Source organism: Diachasmimorpha longicaudata, chromosome 4, assembly GCF_034640455.1.
Source record: "Diachasmimorpha longicaudata isolate KC_UGA_2023 chromosome 4, iyDiaLong2, whole genome shotgun sequence".
NCBI lineage: Eukaryota > Metazoa > Arthropoda > Insecta > Hymenoptera > Braconidae > Diachasmimorpha > Diachasmimorpha longicaudata.
The window spans coordinates 8,641,448-8,659,964 of record NC_087228.1 but is presented as its reverse complement, the minus strand read 5'-3'; the positions used below and the strand labels follow the sequence as shown (position 1 = coordinate 8,659,964).

At 39.3% G+C, this 18,517-nt stretch overlaps 5 protein-coding genes across 6 annotated transcripts in view; 2 read left to right on the top strand and 3 right to left on the bottom strand.

The window, feature by feature from the left end:
- Positions 1 to 7,413, bottom strand: part of LOC135161682 (microtubule-actin cross-linking factor 1) — a 140,841-nt gene extending 133,428 nt beyond the window's left edge. The window contains exon 1 of the mRNA XM_064119472.1: positions 7,255 to 7,413. The gene's annotated coding sequence lies outside the window, so the exon portion shown is untranslated. The remainder of the gene's footprint in view (positions 1 to 7,254) is intronic.
- LOC135161824 (uncharacterized) lies at positions 87 to 9,133 on the top strand. The gene is made up of 25 exons (XM_064119747.1): positions 87 to 754; positions 1,872 to 2,305; positions 2,569 to 2,794; positions 2,899 to 3,059; positions 3,178 to 3,310; positions 3,416 to 3,535; positions 3,612 to 3,694; positions 4,240 to 4,264; positions 4,312 to 4,356; positions 4,453 to 4,584; positions 4,761 to 4,858; positions 4,972 to 5,009; positions 5,109 to 5,179; positions 5,346 to 5,374; positions 5,490 to 5,548; positions 5,850 to 5,972; positions 6,027 to 6,190; positions 6,322 to 6,382; positions 6,925 to 7,042; positions 7,165 to 7,242; positions 7,649 to 7,678; positions 7,734 to 7,861; positions 8,189 to 8,396; positions 8,477 to 8,667; positions 8,831 to 9,133. Exons 2-25 carry the CDS (start codon positions 2,018 to 2,020, stop codon positions 9,048 to 9,050), a joined length of 2,829 nt encoding a protein of 942 aa, XP_063975817.1. The 5' UTR covers positions 87 to 754; positions 1,872 to 2,017; the 3' UTR covers positions 9,051 to 9,133.
- Positions 3,531 to 7,127, bottom strand: LOC135161709 (NF-kappa-B inhibitor-interacting Ras-like protein). The gene is made up of 2 exons (XM_064119555.1): positions 6,958 to 7,127; positions 3,531 to 6,180 (listed from the first exon to the last, which is right to left on the bottom strand). Exons 1-2 carry the CDS (start codon positions 7,054 to 7,056, stop codon positions 5,674 to 5,676), a joined length of 606 nt encoding a protein of 201 aa, XP_063975625.1. The 5' UTR covers positions 7,057 to 7,127; the 3' UTR covers positions 3,531 to 5,673.
- Positions 9,134 to 9,285: 152 nt separating the features above from the next.
- Positions 9,286 to 15,801, top strand: LOC135161685 (centrosomal protein of 104 kDa). 2 transcript variants are annotated; one of them, XM_064119511.1, is made up of 12 exons: positions 9,286 to 9,488; positions 9,865 to 10,461; positions 10,519 to 10,683; positions 11,493 to 11,891; positions 12,057 to 12,223; positions 12,286 to 13,037; positions 13,142 to 13,411; positions 13,727 to 13,940; positions 14,024 to 14,348; positions 14,421 to 14,522; positions 14,744 to 14,869; positions 14,927 to 15,801. In XM_064119511.1, exons 2-12 carry the CDS (start codon positions 10,422 to 10,424, stop codon positions 14,995 to 14,997), a joined length of 2,631 nt encoding a protein of 876 aa, XP_063975581.1. In that variant the 5' UTR covers positions 9,286 to 9,488; positions 9,865 to 10,421; the 3' UTR covers positions 14,998 to 15,801. The 2 variants fall into 2 exon arrangements, with proteins under 2 accessions (XP_063975581.1, XP_063975580.1); XM_064119510.1 differs by having other exon boundaries at positions 13,709 to 13,940.
- Positions 15,501 to 18,451, bottom strand: LOC135161686 (tRNA (cytosine(34)-C(5))-methyltransferase). Its single transcript, XM_064119512.1, has 4 exons — positions 18,284 to 18,451; positions 16,566 to 17,977; positions 15,904 to 16,439; positions 15,501 to 15,728 (listed from the first exon to the last, which is right to left on the bottom strand). Exons 1-4 carry the CDS (start codon positions 18,347 to 18,349, stop codon positions 15,607 to 15,609), a joined length of 2,136 nt encoding a protein of 711 aa, XP_063975582.1. The 5' UTR covers positions 18,350 to 18,451; the 3' UTR covers positions 15,501 to 15,606.
- Between the last annotated feature and the right edge of the window lie 66 nt (positions 18,452 to 18,517).

Below are 18,517 nucleotides of genomic sequence, written 5' to 3'. Positions count from 1 at the left end.
GAGTTTATATTTCGTGACGACCACATGGTGGGACAGGACGGATACTCTAGGTAGAATTTAACAAAGCACAAAGGGAAAATGAGTCCCAAGAGGTCCACTGAACTGGCCCTCACTTTCCCAAATCAGTTCTCAATAGTCAGAGTTTGAGTGAAGATCGAGGTGGTGAATTTTCCCTAAATATCCTGGGCCTATTTCTTTACTTCCAATTTAAACAAATTACATCTGCCTTATTGGCAAATATTCGATTCACAAGTTCCCTTTCAATACGGAGAACTCCTCTCCACGGAATAACGAAAAAATATATAAATTGTCTCTTAATTTATCAAAATGTTCACGACTGTATAATAAAAAAATTGCTCGCAGATACCGTTCCCGGAAACCTTCCTGCACGAAGTGTTAAAAATCAAACAATCGATAATGCCTCGTCATCAGTGATAAATATGAATTACCGTCGCCAAATATAAACTATGCTCCACGTTGCGCGACTAGTCGTCGATTAGTAGCTTTCATCCCAACTTCAACAATACCTTGACGCCACCGGCAAAATAGAAAAAAAAACACGTGCGATAAACGTTTCTAATTGGTAGCGGAGATAATGTTCAGCGTTGAGCCATCAGAATAAGGTAGACTTGTCAGTTGTATTCGAAAGTTGGCGCTGTACTGATACCGAGCTTCGGACGCTCTTCACCACATTTGTGTTCTATTTTTCAAATCTCGCAGTCAAGAATAATAAATCATGGAGTTCGCTAACATGGTATGTAAATATCCCACGTATTTTATTTTTTTATCTGAATAAAACATTTATTTCCCCGATCAATTTGGTTCTAATTGTTGATACCGAGTTTCCTGGTCTTCTAAAAATGGGAAAATGAGCATCTATTAATTTTTTTCTGTCGGATACCTTGTGAGGAATTTTATCATTAACGAACTTCAATAATTTCAATCAGGAAACGTATTCACTCAGAAAAAATGATTGAAAATGTTTTTCTAAGTGTTTATCAGCACAGAAACGAATGAGTAGTTATTATTCACGGAAAATTTTCCGAAATAAATGCTTGAACTTGGTTTGGTTTAATTTTTCCATTTCTTCCTAATTGCAAACTGCACTCAAACACTCTTCGATATCGGAATCTCTATCGTACAAATTTTAAAAATATTCCCAACAAATTGGTTTCTATTTTCTAATAAATTTCGTGTTGGCCACTTATCATATATTCAGTTCCCGAAATAAAAATAGCATTGACTTATCTATGAAATGACCTAGCTAATGAAACAGCTCTTTTGAATAAAACCCACTGTCAATCGTAGTAACAATTTTCACGCTCGTAAAGTCAGATTTTTACGTTTGAACTAATTTCACGTACCGCACATCTCGATGCGATTTTTCCCGAGTCTAGACCGTCTCAGCTCATGCAACAGATCTTACGTATTACTAGAAATAGCAGCAGAAAAGGCGAGAACCTTTTTGGCCTCGACTGAATGTATCAGACGTCTATCAATTGATAGGTGTACATAAAATTGTTGTCAACTAATTGTAAGTGGATGACATCATCTATGGTTATTGCAGCCATTGCATTCTCATATTTGACATACAATGGCCAATATATCCCTTAATTTCCTTGATTATCGAGGTCTTGAGGGCACGTGCTCGCAGCTAAAATTAATCAGAAATATTGCGCCACATTTGCATAATATACACGAAGTGATCAGTTCAGTTCTCGCGGCTGTTCATGAAGATCGTTGAGTTGGGAATTCACTCGGTTGAATAGAGATTAAACGGTGCACATGCAATGCCTTGGCTATTTTCAATTTTTTAAACTATTCAAAACGTCTTTCGTTATCAACTGCATAAAGTCAATGCTATTTTGCAGGTATTGACGGACCATTTATTAGGGGAACGTCGAGGAGTGTGACGATGATGCCGAGGAAAATACATGTGAATCAGCAGTTGATAAATCTTTATCTAGAATTTTTTTTTATTATCAGTTATTCTTGTGAAAAATTGTGATAGTGCGCGATGACGACAAGGGTGGAGTTTCAAAATGATTCAACAACGAGGGAAGTGAAAGACACTGGGGATGATGAGGCAGTGGGGGATGATGGCAACTTTTACGTGAATTATCGAGGAAGAAAGTATGAAATTAGTAAATTTTTGAAGAATCATCCTGGGGGACGACAGGCGTTCAAAGCGTACAGAGGATTGTCCTTGGATAGTGCACTGGACAATGTACCACATTCGGCAGCTGCTTTTCATCTATTCCAGGACTTCGAAATCAGTCATAGACAAGATTACGAGGATATAGAGGTGAATATGGAAGAAGGGCCAAATAAAAGATTTCAGAATAAAATCAATCAATCAGAAATTCTTGGAAATTTATCTGGGAAAGACAGTACGATATTTGATAAGGAGAGTCTTTGGAGAGAAATCAAATATCCCGCAATATTATTTATCCCAAAATTCGATTTCATTTCAACTCTGCGATATTGATGATGGCGGGGAGAATCCATTAGGAATTACTAAGAATATAATATAATGGCACAGAATAATCATCAATCAATTCCTTTCAGAATTTGATCGACTGGAACGCACCTCTTCTCGGACAAGTTGCGTCCTTAAGAGATCGATACTGGGAGTGGGTGAATCTCCCAGTGAATCGAACAATCCGGCTATTCAAGTCGGATGCCATGGAGATACTCACAGTGACACCCTGGTACCTAGTTCCACTCGTATGGATACCAATCTGTATATATTTCCTTTATCTCGGTGTATCGACTGAGATATCCGGTCCTATCGGTGATTGAACATTTGAACATTCAAATCTTTCAGCGTTGTAGTTTCATGTTTAAGGCAAATATTTGCAATCCTCTATTCTAAAAGACTCCTTTTATCACTTCTAGCACATTCGCCCACTAAGATTATTCTCGCGTTTTCCTGGGGATTTTTGCTGTGGACTTTTTTAGAATACACACTGCATCGAAAATTATTCCACATGAAGCCTCCAGCCGATTCCAAGATACTCATATCTCTTCATTTTATTCTTCATGGCCTTCATCACAAGGTAAAATCCAAACCTATTCTCTGGGTTTATTCATTGTAAAATGAATTTTAAATTATTTTGTTTATCACTCATTGATGGAAATTCTTTGAAAAAAAAATCAATTATTTTCTGTCTTTAGGCACCATTTGACAACAGGAGATTAGTATTTCCCCCAATACCAGCAATATTACTGGCTTGTGTACTGTACAATGTATATCGGCTAATATTTCCAGTAATTATGCTGAATATTGTAGCTGCGGGAACCATGACAGGTACACAAAATAAAAATTATCGCTTTCACTCACAATTAATTAAAGATTTCCTGTGAATTTATTTTTAACGCTTTGTTTTTCTCATTTGAAAAAAAAACATTACAGGATACCTATGTTACGACTTAATGCATTATTATTTACATCATGGGGCGCCCAACGCAGATACATATTTATACACCATGAAGAGATACCACAATTACCATCACTTCTCACATCATGACGAAGGTAAAATTATCGATAACATACGTCAATAAATTTTCCAAATTCCAATGATTCTATTATTGAAAATTTACATCATCAGGTTTCGGTATAAGCAGCAAACTGTGGGACTACATCTTTGGATCGTTAATTGTACTAAGGCAATTGAAAAAGGCCATTATCTGGTAGACGAATTGGTCTCTGCCGAAGTGTTTTTTACAATAAAAAGATTAATTTTCACTGACGAAGCCAAGTCTATCATTAATTTCGTTAATAAAAGATTTGATAAAATACGTGTTACATTACTTTACGAAAAATATTAATCAATTCCGTATGATTGAGAATCCTGACATCAGTTCCCTCCCCTCATCCTGATTTATAATTATCATTAAATCGCGAATAGATAACTTTGAGTCTTAATGAATAATTTAAGTACAACGGTTGAAGGAACGAGATAAATCCATTCAGTTCGAGGTATGACAATAATGCATTCGAGGTAAAATGCAACAAAGAGGAATTTGTCATTATTTTTGAGATTAAATATACGAAATTTGTACTGATATTGTTCGTTGTTACACCAGGTTCAAGAAAATTGAGAATTTTTTCTCAGTGTAGTTAAGTACGATTCAAGAATTCACGCAAAATGTTATTTACGAGTGGCTAAAAATCAGATCTTGCTCTTCTAATTGCTTACAAATATTTTAACGATATTTACATATTCCTGTTTTTAGGGTAAAAGCTTGGGGGTGGACTTAAGTGAGATTCAATTCATAATTGGGGTATTGTATGCAATTAAATTGAAGAAATCACTGGCAATAAAACGACAAAAATCATTTCAGTGGCTTTCGGTAGTTTAGATGAGCAAAAAAATAAGGATGTAGTCATTTAATAAATTAATTGCACCCAAAAACCCAATTATGGTATGGACAAATGCATATTTTGAGCAAAAGGGGATATACAGAGATCAGTCAACACCAGCATTGTCAATACTCAATACTACGATTATATTAATTGTTTACTGACAAAAGAAAACCCTCAAATGAGGTCACACGGTATTTTCAATCAAAATGCTAATGGTGAATGGGAAAAAATGAATTTCGAGCGTTTTCATAATTGATAATGATGTTAAATCGATTTTTAATCCCCTCGACATTTGGTAATGGCATGATAAATGGTTTCAATAACTTCTACAGTGAATTAATTACTCATTTAACGCGAAGATAAATGAAAAATGTTGGTTCCTCATTCCCAGCGGATTACCCGTTGTCTACTCGAAGTAAAATATTATACAAGGTGATATTGCCACCGATCTCTGAAAGTAATCGTGGAAATCCACGTAAAATAACAATTGTATGAAAAAAATGTTACGAGGAAGTGGGACAACGGAAAATTGTGATATGAGACATTCGACTGTTGACATTATTCGGTGTTATCGTTCTAAATTTGGTCTATGAACATTTTAGTGGATCATTCTTGAGACCCACTTTCCTACAAGGACAGAGTTTAAAATATTTTTTTGGAAATTCATTGAATCTAGAATTTAATTTATACTGCAGTCAACTGAACTGCATGAGCCCAACTAATTAAATTCTGTTTGAAGTCAACTGTCTTCTGCTGAACCCCAAAATTTAATAAAAAACATTTCAATGATTCTACGAGCCTTGGGGATACGTATGCAATATTGCCCCGCCCATTGCCCTAAATGGAGAGAAAATCTCCCCAAAAAATCTAGTGCTAAGAAATAATATTTCTAATTGTCACTGCGAATCGTTGCCACCTTTTCCGTTAAAAATTCCTGCTCGCCCCTAAAAATTTCTGGGGCAAATTGGTAAACCAGGACTTATAATGAAATTGCTTTGCATCAATGTAATACAATGTACAATACCTTGACAATACAGTTCTCCTAATTTACCAACGCAGCCTTTCTTCAATAGAGAAACTTGGCGATGGAAAAAAATTACAAAAATATAATTCCTCCCAGCGGCATGTGCTCAACCAGAGATATTACGATTTCAAAACAATACCGATAAAAACAACACTGTATTTGGACTATCCCACAATTAAACGTCAAAAATTTCCGTCTCCTCCCCCTTTTCAACATCACAGCACACGCCTCGAAATATTTTCCCCAAGAATTGTCTTACACAATTCGCCTTGAGTATCAATCATGTAGCATCAGCCTTAACATTTTTTCTCCCCATACTCAGCTGTGGAAAAGTACTCTTATTCTGAATAGGATTGAGCTTCGAGGATAAATAAATGAACGCCTCGAACAAGCTCTGTCTATCCATAACATTCACCTCAAAATGTCTTATCTTCTCTCTCGTGCACCAATTAACAGCCCTCCCCACTGTATTCTCAAGACTCTGCGTGTCACTATCAAATCCTGTTCTATTGCCCACAACTACAACCGTAATCTCCTTCTTATCTTTATTTTTATCAATGTCTTTTTTCAATGGAAATAGTACGTCAAGTGACTCAGGTTTGGCAGTGTCATAAACAAGAACGTAACCATCAGCAAAACCCAGGTAATGTCGTGCCAGTTGCTGGGCATTTGTGTTGGCATGCTGTCCATCGAGACCAGCTGTATCATAAAACCTCACTTTCTCTTTGGTTCCACGATCGGTCTCTATGTTCGCCACGTAGATATCCTCGATTGTAGGATGAATCTCCTGGTGTTCAGTCGGAGAGGAAAAATAATCAATTATTGAGCTCATCGTCATGATGACATGTTCTACGTTACTAGAACTTTTTTTAATCTCAGGGATAGGGAGGCTTTTGATTTTTTTTATGAGGATTTCATTTGAGATCAGGTACTCGAGGGCATTGCTCATATTTTATGAAATTTCAGGAAAAGCATAAGCTTTCCAACTTGTAAAGGAAATGGTTGAACAATTCCTACCAAGGAAATTACCTACAATTCGATTCGAAAAGTCCCCTCATCTCAGGTAGATAATAATTATTGTATTAAGCTCAGAAACTATCGGGTCCAGGTCGCGTGACCATTTTATTACCATTGTGACCCTTACGACCTTTACGACAGCAATAAAAAATGGGAGAGACGAGGGTCACAGGAGTGATAACAGGAGACACAAAAGTCACAAGAACGGTCACAGGAGTGAAAATGTTTCCAAGGGTCACACCAATCAACCACGACTTTTTTTTTTATGACCATTTGACGAACCAAGACCGAAGTTATGAACATAGAAAATAAATTGGTAAAAAAATCCTGTCTCCACCTCTAAATAAAAGCAAATACTCCTGGGTCTTTTTGGAATAGCGTATCTTTTCCTTGAGGAAAAATTGGGAAACAAGGTGGAAAATGTGACGCCAATAGAATCATGTCTGACCTTTTGATCAAAATTGAAAATTTATAAAACCTGATCCTTCAAATGAAAAATCCAATGAACAAACAGCCACCCTAACCTACTCAATCCGCCTGAACTTACGGTTTTCAGCGTAACATTTCCGTATATCAGCTGCTCCAGCAACGCTGTCTTCCCCACGCCCTTCATCCCACACACCACGACTTTTGTAGTTTTCCCCATTTTCTCAAAATAACACTGAAAAGCACTAGCTATTGCCTGCCAATCGACTTGTTTGGAGATTCCCTGATTAATTCAACTGCATACCAAATGTTTTGATGGGGGGAACAGGTGGGGTTAACAAGCGTACATGGCAGTCCACTTGACCCCACCATACCCAGGTCCCAGGTGAACAGTATTCCGCAAAATGTTTGTACTCACCACCTGCCTCTCCAGACGATCCATTTTCACAGATTTTTCTTCAATTACACGACGAAATGCGTCGGCTTTTAATGCACAACACTCCACCACATTTCACTCTGCACTTTTTTCACAATTTTCATTTTTTCGTTGAACAATGGCGGCCGTCACTGTCTCACGCGCGGGAAAACAACGCGTCTGGTGTCTCTGCACTCGCTCGCACACCGCGTCCCCCTTCCCCCTCCACTCAACAGCTGACGAATCACCTAACAACTCACGACTTGACGGTACTCCGACAGGCATCGGAATTCTGTCATATTTATTTCCTTGAGCTTAATTGAGGTCAATTTATTGTCCTCGAGATTATATTTGTGGGCAGCTGAGTCCATGAGTTGTGATAAATTAACCCGATCAGTTGAATTGTGATAGACTGTGGGGTGGAAGTGTATCCGGGTATCGGCTGAATTTTTGACGTACGATATTTTCAGTTTTTGGGGTGAATAATGGCAGAAAATGCACCAGGGGATGGTAAGAAGTGTGATAAATACTCGATTCTGCTGCCTACTTATAATGAAGTGGAGAATTTACCGATAATTGTGTGGCTTATCGTCAAGTATTTGGATGGAGTGTGAGTATGAAATTCTAACCTCTTCTGCATTCATATTGATGTCCACACTAATGACAGCATGAGTTTTTAAGTGATTTTCCTACAATTTATTTTTTCTATCTCTTCCTAAAATTTATTAGTAATTAGATAACAAGGTTTTCCAATCAAAAAATATATAGCAGCACCATCAATTTGAATATTTGATTACTGACTGATGAGTCATTACTATTATTGCCAATTAACCATGAATACGTTACACCAATCGTATAAAGTAAAGTATCGAAATAATATCACTGACATGTGATTTTTGGCTGCGCCTGTTGCAATGAAAGATTTATTATTCGATAGAGTGCCTTTCGAGATAATTATCATTGACGATGGTTCACCCGATGGCACACAAGAGGTAGCAAAAAAATTACAGACCCTCTACGGAGAGGATAAAATACTCCTGAGGCCTAGAGAACGAAAACTCGGGCTTGGAACAGCCTACATCCATGGAATTAAGCATGCTTCGGGAAATTTTGTCATCATCATGGATGCAGATCTCTCTCATCACGTAAATAATCCTCTCATAAGTCCTCACTGATAACCGATCGCAAGTAATCTCTTCAAATATTGATATGCGATAATTCATAGCCTCAATTCATCCCACAAATGATCGAAACCCAACACCAAGGGAATTACGATATTGTCACTGGCACGAGGTACAGCGGCGATGGAGGTGTTCATGGCTGGGATTTCAGAAGAAAGCTCATCAGCAGAGGAGCCAATTTCGTGACACAGGTCCTTCTGAGGCCTGGAGTCACTGATTTGACTGGAAGCTTTAGGTAAATTATGAATATTGATAGGTTGAGCTCGAAACAATTAAAATTGTCACATAACTTTAAAAGGAAATTCCTCGATTAAAACCTCGCTAATTCACAAAATTAAGTACGACATATTGATAAAAGATTCCACGTCAATTCAATAATCCACTAATTATCTTTGCAGACTCTACAAGAAAGCTATCCTTCAAAAATTGATCGAGTCATGTGTCTCAAAAGGCTACGTATTTCAAATGGAGATGATTGTTCGGGCAAGACAATTTAATTACACAATTGGAGAGGTGCCCATCTCCTTCGTGGACAGGGTCTATGGGGAATCAAAGCTCGGTGGTTCAGAAATAATTCAGTTCGTGAAAGGACTACTCTACCTCTTCGCCACGACCTAGACCAATTCGACGGCACTTCAAAGTCCATAAGTTTTGTACATAAATAGCCAGCAATTTGTACTGAATAAACAACCATAAACAAATTACCTGGAGGATTATCACTCCCTTGATGCCACGTGCATCATTCCACGTGTCAGTCAGAGTAACGATTTTTCCTCGTTCTCTTGCTACCCTTCGCCGCACCCCACTGACGTCACGCAGCCTCCACTTATTGATCCGATGAGTACTGCAGTTGATATTTTGACACAGAATTCAACTGCCTCGTTGCGGACAAATGATAGACAATTATTAATCCGTTGGTGGAAATGCTAAGGGTGCGTGGTTCTCGGAATTGCACGGTTGGGGTTAATGTTTTATGAACGTCCATTTTCATCGACGAGATACCAACAATATTCCAATCAATTTGATAATGGAATACTTGATGATTCTTATTAATTGGTAAATACCCATTCAGTCTGACTGTTCTTACTATTTTCTACTGAATTCTCTTAAGTTAGGAACTTCACAAAAAATATCACATGAATTTAGTGAAACAAGTCATGAATGTTGTGTGAGAGACTCATTAATAAGAACTTTTGTCCATGGGTCGAGTGTAATTTGATCTCTCATTTTTTCTAATCATTACACTTATTTTAGAAATTTGAAGAAATTCAATTAATTATTGAATCCAAGTGGCAAAAATCCCTCCCGATTAGGGTACATTAACTAATGAATTCTGTGAATACCGGAGACAGTCTTATTGATTTATCATTATTTTACTCGACTTTTAGAAACTATTTTTTAAAATAATATGTTCTTTTTATTTTTGATATAGTGGTTGGCAGTATTGCGGTGTTAAAGTCGTATGGAAGACAGCATTTTCCACAAATCAATCTTAAAAACTTTGAAAATCCTTCAGACTTCATAACGACCATGCACCTAAAAATAAATCCGGAGTTGTTCACCTGTGACCCTTGAAACAAGTAATCTTACGGGCGATTCTTAAATGTAAGAAGTCAACGGTGTCTTAAAAAAATTTTTTTTTAAATCCCTCGTGTCATTGAGAGACAAATGTATATGTGCCAAAAACACAATATATGTGGATTTTCGTCGGGGGAATCACCAATGCCGTCCGTTCGCCATCGCGAGGCAGTTGAGGCGCAAGCTTCGTCGCGCTCAGACATATCTCGCACGCGTGTCCGTTCTCGAGGGTTGACCGAAGCAGTCAGGGTGGTGAAACCCATATTTCACTGACGGAATAATCCATCCATCGAACCTTGAGTATGTCTGTGCCTTCCCTCCCTAGTGAAACGTCAAATTCCACGTGCCTCAGTCCCCAAAAAATGTGAAAATCCGGCCTTCTCTCATCAATCCTCGCCAAAAGTCATCAAAATGCCGAGGAAAATTGGCTTTAGCATTGTGTACGCAACGAGTGAGTGCAGTCTATTTTCATCGATATTTTCGGATGCTTAACCTTGATTTCGCACAGGTGAGGAGGAACGCCACTCGTCATTAGAATTGAATATTCATGGGCCGACGGTGAGGGGCTGGCAGAGTGCGAGAAAATGTGGATATCCGCAGGAGCTCATTCTGAGGCTCCATGGGCGAGCAAAACTCACGAGAATTCAAGTACTTGCTCATCAATACCTCATCCGTAAGTGTTACATTATTTCCAGTTACTTTAACAAGTTCTTTCTAGCCAATTGTTGCTCACTCACATGCTCTATTTCTGCTAAAGTTCACGGTCTTAGATTTTTCATTAAAAAACCTTGATATCATTCATCTTGAAGTCTTCTTCACTTTTTTATTCTCTTGATGAAAGCGTTACAATATTAAATTTCTCTGAGATTTCCGTTTTTGGTTTTAATTCGACTCGATATTCTCATTTTTAACAAATTAATTTCCTTCTTATTCGTCATTGGATCGTTAAAGAAAAATGCTTCAGAAATTTTCCATTCCATTGTTGCTCACTCACATGCTCTATTTCCCGGTGCTATCAAATTCCACGGTTTAAGGATTTAATGGTCTTGTATTTATTCAGGAGAGTGAGGGACCTTGGACTCGATTATTCTAACAATCACGCGAGCATAAAGTTTTCTCATTAAGGATGTGCTGCTAGTAGAATGGTTGATGGTGGAGATGGGTTTTACTTCCGGAGAACTGAGCTTTGAGTTTTATTTTTATGTGACAGCAGACACATGTCGATCTGATGGAATTCACGGGGATCCCAACATGATAGTGTTGTAGTGTTTGGGGCCATCGATTTAATAGATATGAATTGTTAGTCTGAGGTGGTCGGCTTTTTTTGTCGGATACGAGTGGTTTTATTGATTGTGGGGATTCCCCCGTCTTCTACCTTTATTATTACTGTTAGAAGACTCAATTTGTTTAAAATAAATTTACAATTTAAATATGAATGTTCATTGAATCGTTCCATTCTCATTCACTCCATGCAACTGCCAGCCGAAAAATTAGAGATCTGGACCACTGAGGAGAACAATGCTTCAATCAACACGTCATTCACCTACCTCGGCTACATAACGCTATCCAATAACGAGTCAACACTATACAAGAGCAGGGAATTGAAGAGTGTTGCACTCCCAGAGACAGAGGCACTCTCGATAAAACTGAGGCTCCACAAACCACATCAGAATTCCCACAATATTCAGGAGCAAGTGGGCTTGATAGCTGTGAACATCATAGGTGAGCCTTATGGACACGAGCTCGGTGGTCCGGGCGATGTTCCCTACAATCCTCATTACACGTCCCCCTACGATGATCTGGCATTCGAGATGTACGTCGACAGGGAAGTTGCGAAAATCATTAGGCAGATGGAAGCTAAGAAACTTCAAGCAGCTGAAGGTGATTAATCACAGAAATAATTCTATGTAATGTGAGAATTTCCCCAGCTGGAAATGATACTTAGACATTTTTTATTACTCGTTGGTATAGTTTGATTTCGACAAATGATTTATCAATTAATATGCATCGTTTGAATAATGCAGCTGTTTTTATTCTTTCTCACAGAAGAAAGATTCGAATATGCGTCAAAACTAAAAGTCGCTATGGAGATTCTCCGCAAGGCAGGGGAGCGTTTGGGCAAATACGAGCTTGAGAAAAAATATGCAATTGCATTGGAGGACTACGACAAAGCGAAAGCCAAGAAAGCCCAGGCCCAGCAGTACAGAGAGCAGGTGTGTTTTCTTGAATTGTTGATATCGATTCCATGTTATCAACGATTCCCCCATATTTACAGGTATACCAAAGTTTAGAAGTAGAAGACTTATTGGAGCTGAATGGTCCACTGGAAAAAAATAACATTTCAACAGTAGAGGGTAAGGAAGCAACAGCAGGTGATGCCTGCACCTCATCAGTGTCAGTTCCCGAGGACATTCTGTCCCCTCCGAGGCTGATGGTCCCGCTAGGCCGAGAGGGAGCTGTTTCTCCCGCGGCCCCAGTCCATCAGCCCCCGGTTTCCCCTCTCCACCAGAAGCCTCAGACTCCTGAGATCACTGAGAGCCCTCCAAATGGTGTCATTGAACGCCAGAACAATCGTAACACAGGATCCTTGAGGAGAAAAGCAAAATCCGCGGGGCCTTCCCTCAGATCCAGCTACGAGGCGTACGAGGAACGAACAATTCCTGCCCTTAGGCATTCCCATACCAATGAATTCACAAGGGAGTGCCACGGGGATAGTACTGACTCTAAAGTCAACTCGAAACTTAATGACAGGGAGAAAAAACAGGCTGCACTGCCCATTGCCGTTTTTGGCATGGAAATGGTGGAGAAGTTCTACTCGAAACAATTCACTGATAAGGAGGAGGGGCTCATGCAGCTGAAGGAGGAACTCAGGAAGTTTGATATTCAGGTATCCAAGCACACACCTAATAAAACAGCCAGGGCGGCTATTCTCCTGCTGCACAGGGCTCTAAGGGACAAGGTCTTCAGTGTTTATAGTCTGGCTGCTCAATTGATTAGGATTTTCTTCTCGGAATTTGCTACTGACAGGTATTATTTCTTTTATTTACTGTTATTGAGGTGTTGATTGAGGGTGGAAAAATTAATATTTAATTGACAACTTCCATGTTTTTATCAATGTGGCAATTTTCAAGGGTATCTGCAGCAGAAATAGCCCGAAGTGTCGATCGTTTGCTGCCTGAACTCCTGACAAAATCAGGAGACACAACGCCGAGAATTCACAATATGGCTGTTCATACGATCCTGAGCATGGCCGATTGCAAGTGCGTCAGAGAGCTACACATCATTCCCGTTCATCTAAGTCGACCCGTGAGCAGCAGCACCCATCAGAGGCTTGCTCTCAGTCGACTGGAGATGGTGGAACAATTGATTCTGAATCATGGGATCTCGACTGATAAGCAGAGGTACTAAAATATTTAATAATTATTTTCAGATGTTGAAACTTTGGATAGATTAATTAATCATCGACTGCCATTTTTGAGGAATCCATTCATCCGAGTCTTGAATCATTTGTGCAAATGTCTGGATATTTTTTTCATAAGGAAGAAGTGCAAAAATTCACTGTATCGTAGTCTTTTTTCACTTGCTGATTATTTTCCATCACTGCCATCGTTCAAATTAGCTGCAATTTAAGCAGAAGTGGTAGAATTCCTCAAAAATAATATTTGTGCTGTGCTAGCATGATCATTTCCTCTGATAAGGCATTGCGATTGTTGCAGCGGTCTCACCTGTCGTACGTTATCCGAACTCGGTTCTTCAGGGCTTCATCATCCGGCTGAGGCTGTAAGAAAAGTCTCTGAACGTATTCTAGTATTGGTTTACAAAGTCAACCCTAGATTAGTTCGGAAACAGCTACCACCTGACGATGACATCACGCGGAGGAATCTCTTATATCGTCAATTATTCCACGAGTTCGATTTAATTGATCTCCAGGTAGCCTTCGATACATACAATTTTTATATTTGAAGATGAGAAAATTGAGAAAGCTTTAATACCAATTACTATGAATATTCCAGAGGAAAAAAGAGTTGGAGTCTGTGCCAAAGACAACAGCAACGCCAACTCGATCGAAATCCATGGATACGAGTGGCTCGAATGCTTCAAAATCACCGAAGAACAGTCCAGGGATCAGTACAGAGAACTCAACGAGTGTCACATCACCTTCTGATAGTAGTGGTGATCATAAGGGTGACAAATTGTGTATTTTTTGTTTATCCAAGGGACAGGCTTACTCAGAAGAGGGCTTGAATATTCACTACTGGAGGAGCTGTCCCATGTTGACTAGGTGTGAGTCATGCAAACAAGTTGTTGAAGTTTCTTATCTGAATGCACATTTGTTGAGTGAGTATCTGATATATAAAATTAAATTTCTAGACTATTGAGCGAGTCTCAATTAATTGAGTTGCCTTTCAGGTGAATGTGATAGGAGAAATAATTACGTTAAATGCGACACGTGTAAACTAGCGGTTCTGGAGACGTGCTTCGAGGAACATTCCAAGGATGATAAATGCACAAGTAATTTTCATTCTATTTTATTAAATAATTTACAGGTGGATAAAATTGAATTGTTGAATTTCTAATTGCACAAAGCTCTATTTAATTTTGTATCACATGAATTGGAGGTATTTCTTGAAGACTAAAAATATTGTCTGACATTTTTTCTTCAAATCACCGCTTCCACATGTGAACAACCAAATGAGAAAATATTTTTTTATTTTATTGTTCAATGTCCACAGAACCAATTGAAGGATATGATCGGTGTCCCCTCTGTCACAGTCTAGTCAATCAAAATAAGTGGAGAGAGCACCTGATGGGAGAAAATCCGTGCACGAATAATCCTCGAAATAAACCAACAAAATCATGTAAGAAAAAAATTCTTTAATTACGTCATGAGTGATCTCATGGTCCCTGAATTTCAGGTACAAAATCTCCGTCAAAAACTCAAAATCTCAGTGGAAAACTAACCTCGCCAACTGGAAGAGATTACTAGATATTGTCCCCCCAACTTTTAGGTGGTTCTCATTTGAATATTTTTTTTTCGTCCTGTTTATTTAACAGTTTATGTACTTGTTACCTTGTGTAACGTTTTTACATATTTATACGAGATAGTAAAACCCGTCCTTTAGGAGTGATAGCTAATCATGGAGAATTACAGGATGTATCACGTGAAATTGAAGTGAAATTCAATGAGAAACTGCAAATGCTCTAGGTAGAATGAAAATGACATTGTATGGTAGCTAGGCAGTGAATTAAAGTGATATTTTAACATGGATACATTATTTTATAGTCTAAATTTCTGTGTCAATGTTGAAGTATGCGAAATTAAAATTCAGGTAATGACACAATAAAACATAAATTACATTTGGAGAATTGAACGATGGTAAGAAACAAATTGAAATACCTCTGTATCCGACCATAAACTGACTAAACTCATCTGCACTATCAATAAGCTTCATAGGATAATCCAACGAGAGAAAATAAATAAAAAACAAATTCAACTGTAGTTTTCTATTATCATAAAAATACAAAATTGAACAATAGATTATTGAAGAGTTTGCTTCCCTCTTTCAATATTTCAGAGCTATGAAAACGTCAGAATTTATATCATCTCAGCTACAGTATCCTCCTCTGTACCGTCAGTTATTTCCTTGTCTATGGAATTCTCGTCCTCACCTTCTATCGTTTTTATTGCGTTTCGATTCTCCTCAAATTTGTTTTTCTCTGGAATTCCAAATTGAAATACTGATTTATTCAAAATTTTAAAATTCAAGTTCTGAAACCGTTTACATGTATTTACATGGATTCAAAGAAAGTGAGAAAAGTAATAAATTTTTTTAATATGTTTATAATCCTCCAATCGCCGTTAAAGTCTAAAAAGTAAAAATTGTATTCTCACCGAATTTCGAAAAATCAGCCCCCAGCAATCGCAAATAATGAATTGCGTCATGAAGAGGTACATACGCTCTGAGAGACATTGTCCCCCTCCAGCCCACCATGACGAGCCTCAGAGGGTCAGGATTCTCTGCATTGTTCTCCTCGTAAATGAGAATGCAACTGCCTGAGTCTATATTGGCCATTCCTTTCTGAATCTCTTCACTCAGTTTAACTAACTCCGGTGGTGTCTGAGGATTGTCATTTTGCAAGAGTTCCACCAAGTCGTCCCTCCCAATCTTGACTTTACGATTCTCACCAATGTAGGAGAGAATACTGGGCATTCCCTCCTGCGCCAATCTGAACGCACACTTCATGTTCTTATTGTCACACCTAACGAAAGTCTTTACGCCAGTGTTGATCATCTTGACATTGTTTTCATTCAGGAGAACAATATCTCTAATTGCTGGCGATGTGAAGTATATATTCTTCTTTTTTCCCTCTGCACATCTCACCAGGAGACAACGAGGGTCTAAATCGTCGGAAATATTATAGAATTCCCTGAAAATGAAAAAATAAATTCCAAAATTACTCGGAGCAATGCAGACTATCGCAGAATTTATCAACAATTGACATAATTTATCAACATGTATCCTAACGATTCACTGCAAAAAAATATCTCCTCACTTGATAGCAGGCCAGACCTCCTCCTCATCTTTGAAGAACACGAAAGGATCCTCGCGATACCCGAACATCCTCTTCTTCTTCCTCTCCGGTCCAGCCTTCTCTCCTTCCCCGCTCCTCTTCAGCCCACCGTCAGCCCCGTTCTCCGGGCGCTCCTCCTTCTCCCTTTCCCATGGAAGAGGCTTGACCTTCTCCAGAACCGCCACGAAGAAGCCCCCAGTGTCCTGATGGTGCGGGGGTATCCTCATGCACCTCTCAAGATGAAACCTCTCCGCGTCCTCGGGTTTCGGTGGAAACATCTTTGGTCTTACTAATGTCTGCCACTGTTCGGGCACCTCCTCGAAACTCTCATAAAACTTCATATCCTTGGAGCAAGCGACCCAATGACTGACCCCGGGGTTACAGACTAGGCCAGGAACAGACTCTCTCCCATCGACAATCCTCACCGAGTCCCCAGTTTCGCAGAGCAATCGATGGAGAACAGCTTCGTTCTCCAGAGGATTTAAGGAACAAGTGGAGTAGACCATTCTTCCCCCAACTGCCAGCATCTCCAAGCCCCTTTTAGCAATTCTGAACTGAATTCCGTGAAGATTATGTCCATTCGCTGGATTCCATTTGCACCAGATGTCGGGATTTTTTCTCATCGTGCCGTCACCAGTGCAGGGCACATCGGCAAGAATTCTATCGAATTTGAGAGTCTCCTCGGAGCCATCAGGACTCGTTATCCTGAAGTTCGGCATCACCGAGGAGTCGTGATTGGTTATCAGTATGTTGGGACTATTGAGTCGTTTGGCCTGGTGTACCAGCATGTAGCACCTGTTGTTGTCCACGTCATTAGCTATTACGAAACCCTTGGGATGAGGATTAGCCTCGTCAGCGTGAATCATCTCGATGAGTTGAGCTGTCTTGGATCCAGGTGCTGCACACATGTCCAAAACTTTATGATCAGGCCTCACATCGAGAACCAGAGGGGGAATCATGCTGACAACTTCTTGTCTACTGATACTTCCACTGCTTGTTTCAGCTATGAGGAAATTGTGGAGGCGAAAATACGCCTCTGATCTACGAATGTCTTTGCGGGTCAGCTGCAGCTGCCAGGCTAGACCCTCAGGATAAAAGGGTAAACAATGAGGTTTTACTTTTGGCTCATCGTCTGGGGTGCCCTCGAGCTTTGTGTTTAAGATTTCCGAGAAGAAGTCACCCTGAATTATCTTGGAGAGGGCCTTTGTCTCAGCTCGGGAGCCGGCAGTTATTCGAAAGGCCACCGGAAGGTTCTCCTTCATTTTAGAGAGGAATTCAAGCCATTGGTCATCGGGGACTATTTTCTGGGCTTTGTAGAAAGTCTCGAAGTCTTTGTTGTCACGAACTATGTCCTCGTATTGACGCTGGGGCCGGTTGTCCCATTCGTCTTTGTTCTGAGAAAGTTCAACAACATTTTTTTGGAGAACATATTGGCGGTGAAGTGAACCGAATAAGCTTAGTATTTAGCTGCTTTCTGTTCAACCCAAGTCATTAGTATAAATAAACATTGCATTACTCAGCCATAATTTTTTTACCTCTGCCGTTAAATTAAATTCTATTAATTTATTAGATAATAAAAAAGGGATAAATCGTGAATCGGTCCCATCTGATTTCTCATGACTCAATGCAGATTGTTGTTCACGAAACATAACCACATAAATTCATTACAACAGAATTTCACATGACTTTGCCTTAATTACCTTTTGCCGCTCTCGCCGCTTGTCGGCGAAGTTCTTCTTACCTCCTCGCCGTCTTCCACGACCCATTGTTTACAACCTTATTATTATTACTTATACACTTGTTCAAAAGGGATTTTTTTCAGAGGCTAGACACACGGAGGAGTGTCTACCCCACGTGCCAAAGATTATAACGGAGATCGCTGACACTTATGAAACGGCTCAACCGCACAATTTCGTAGTGGTGGCGCATGAACT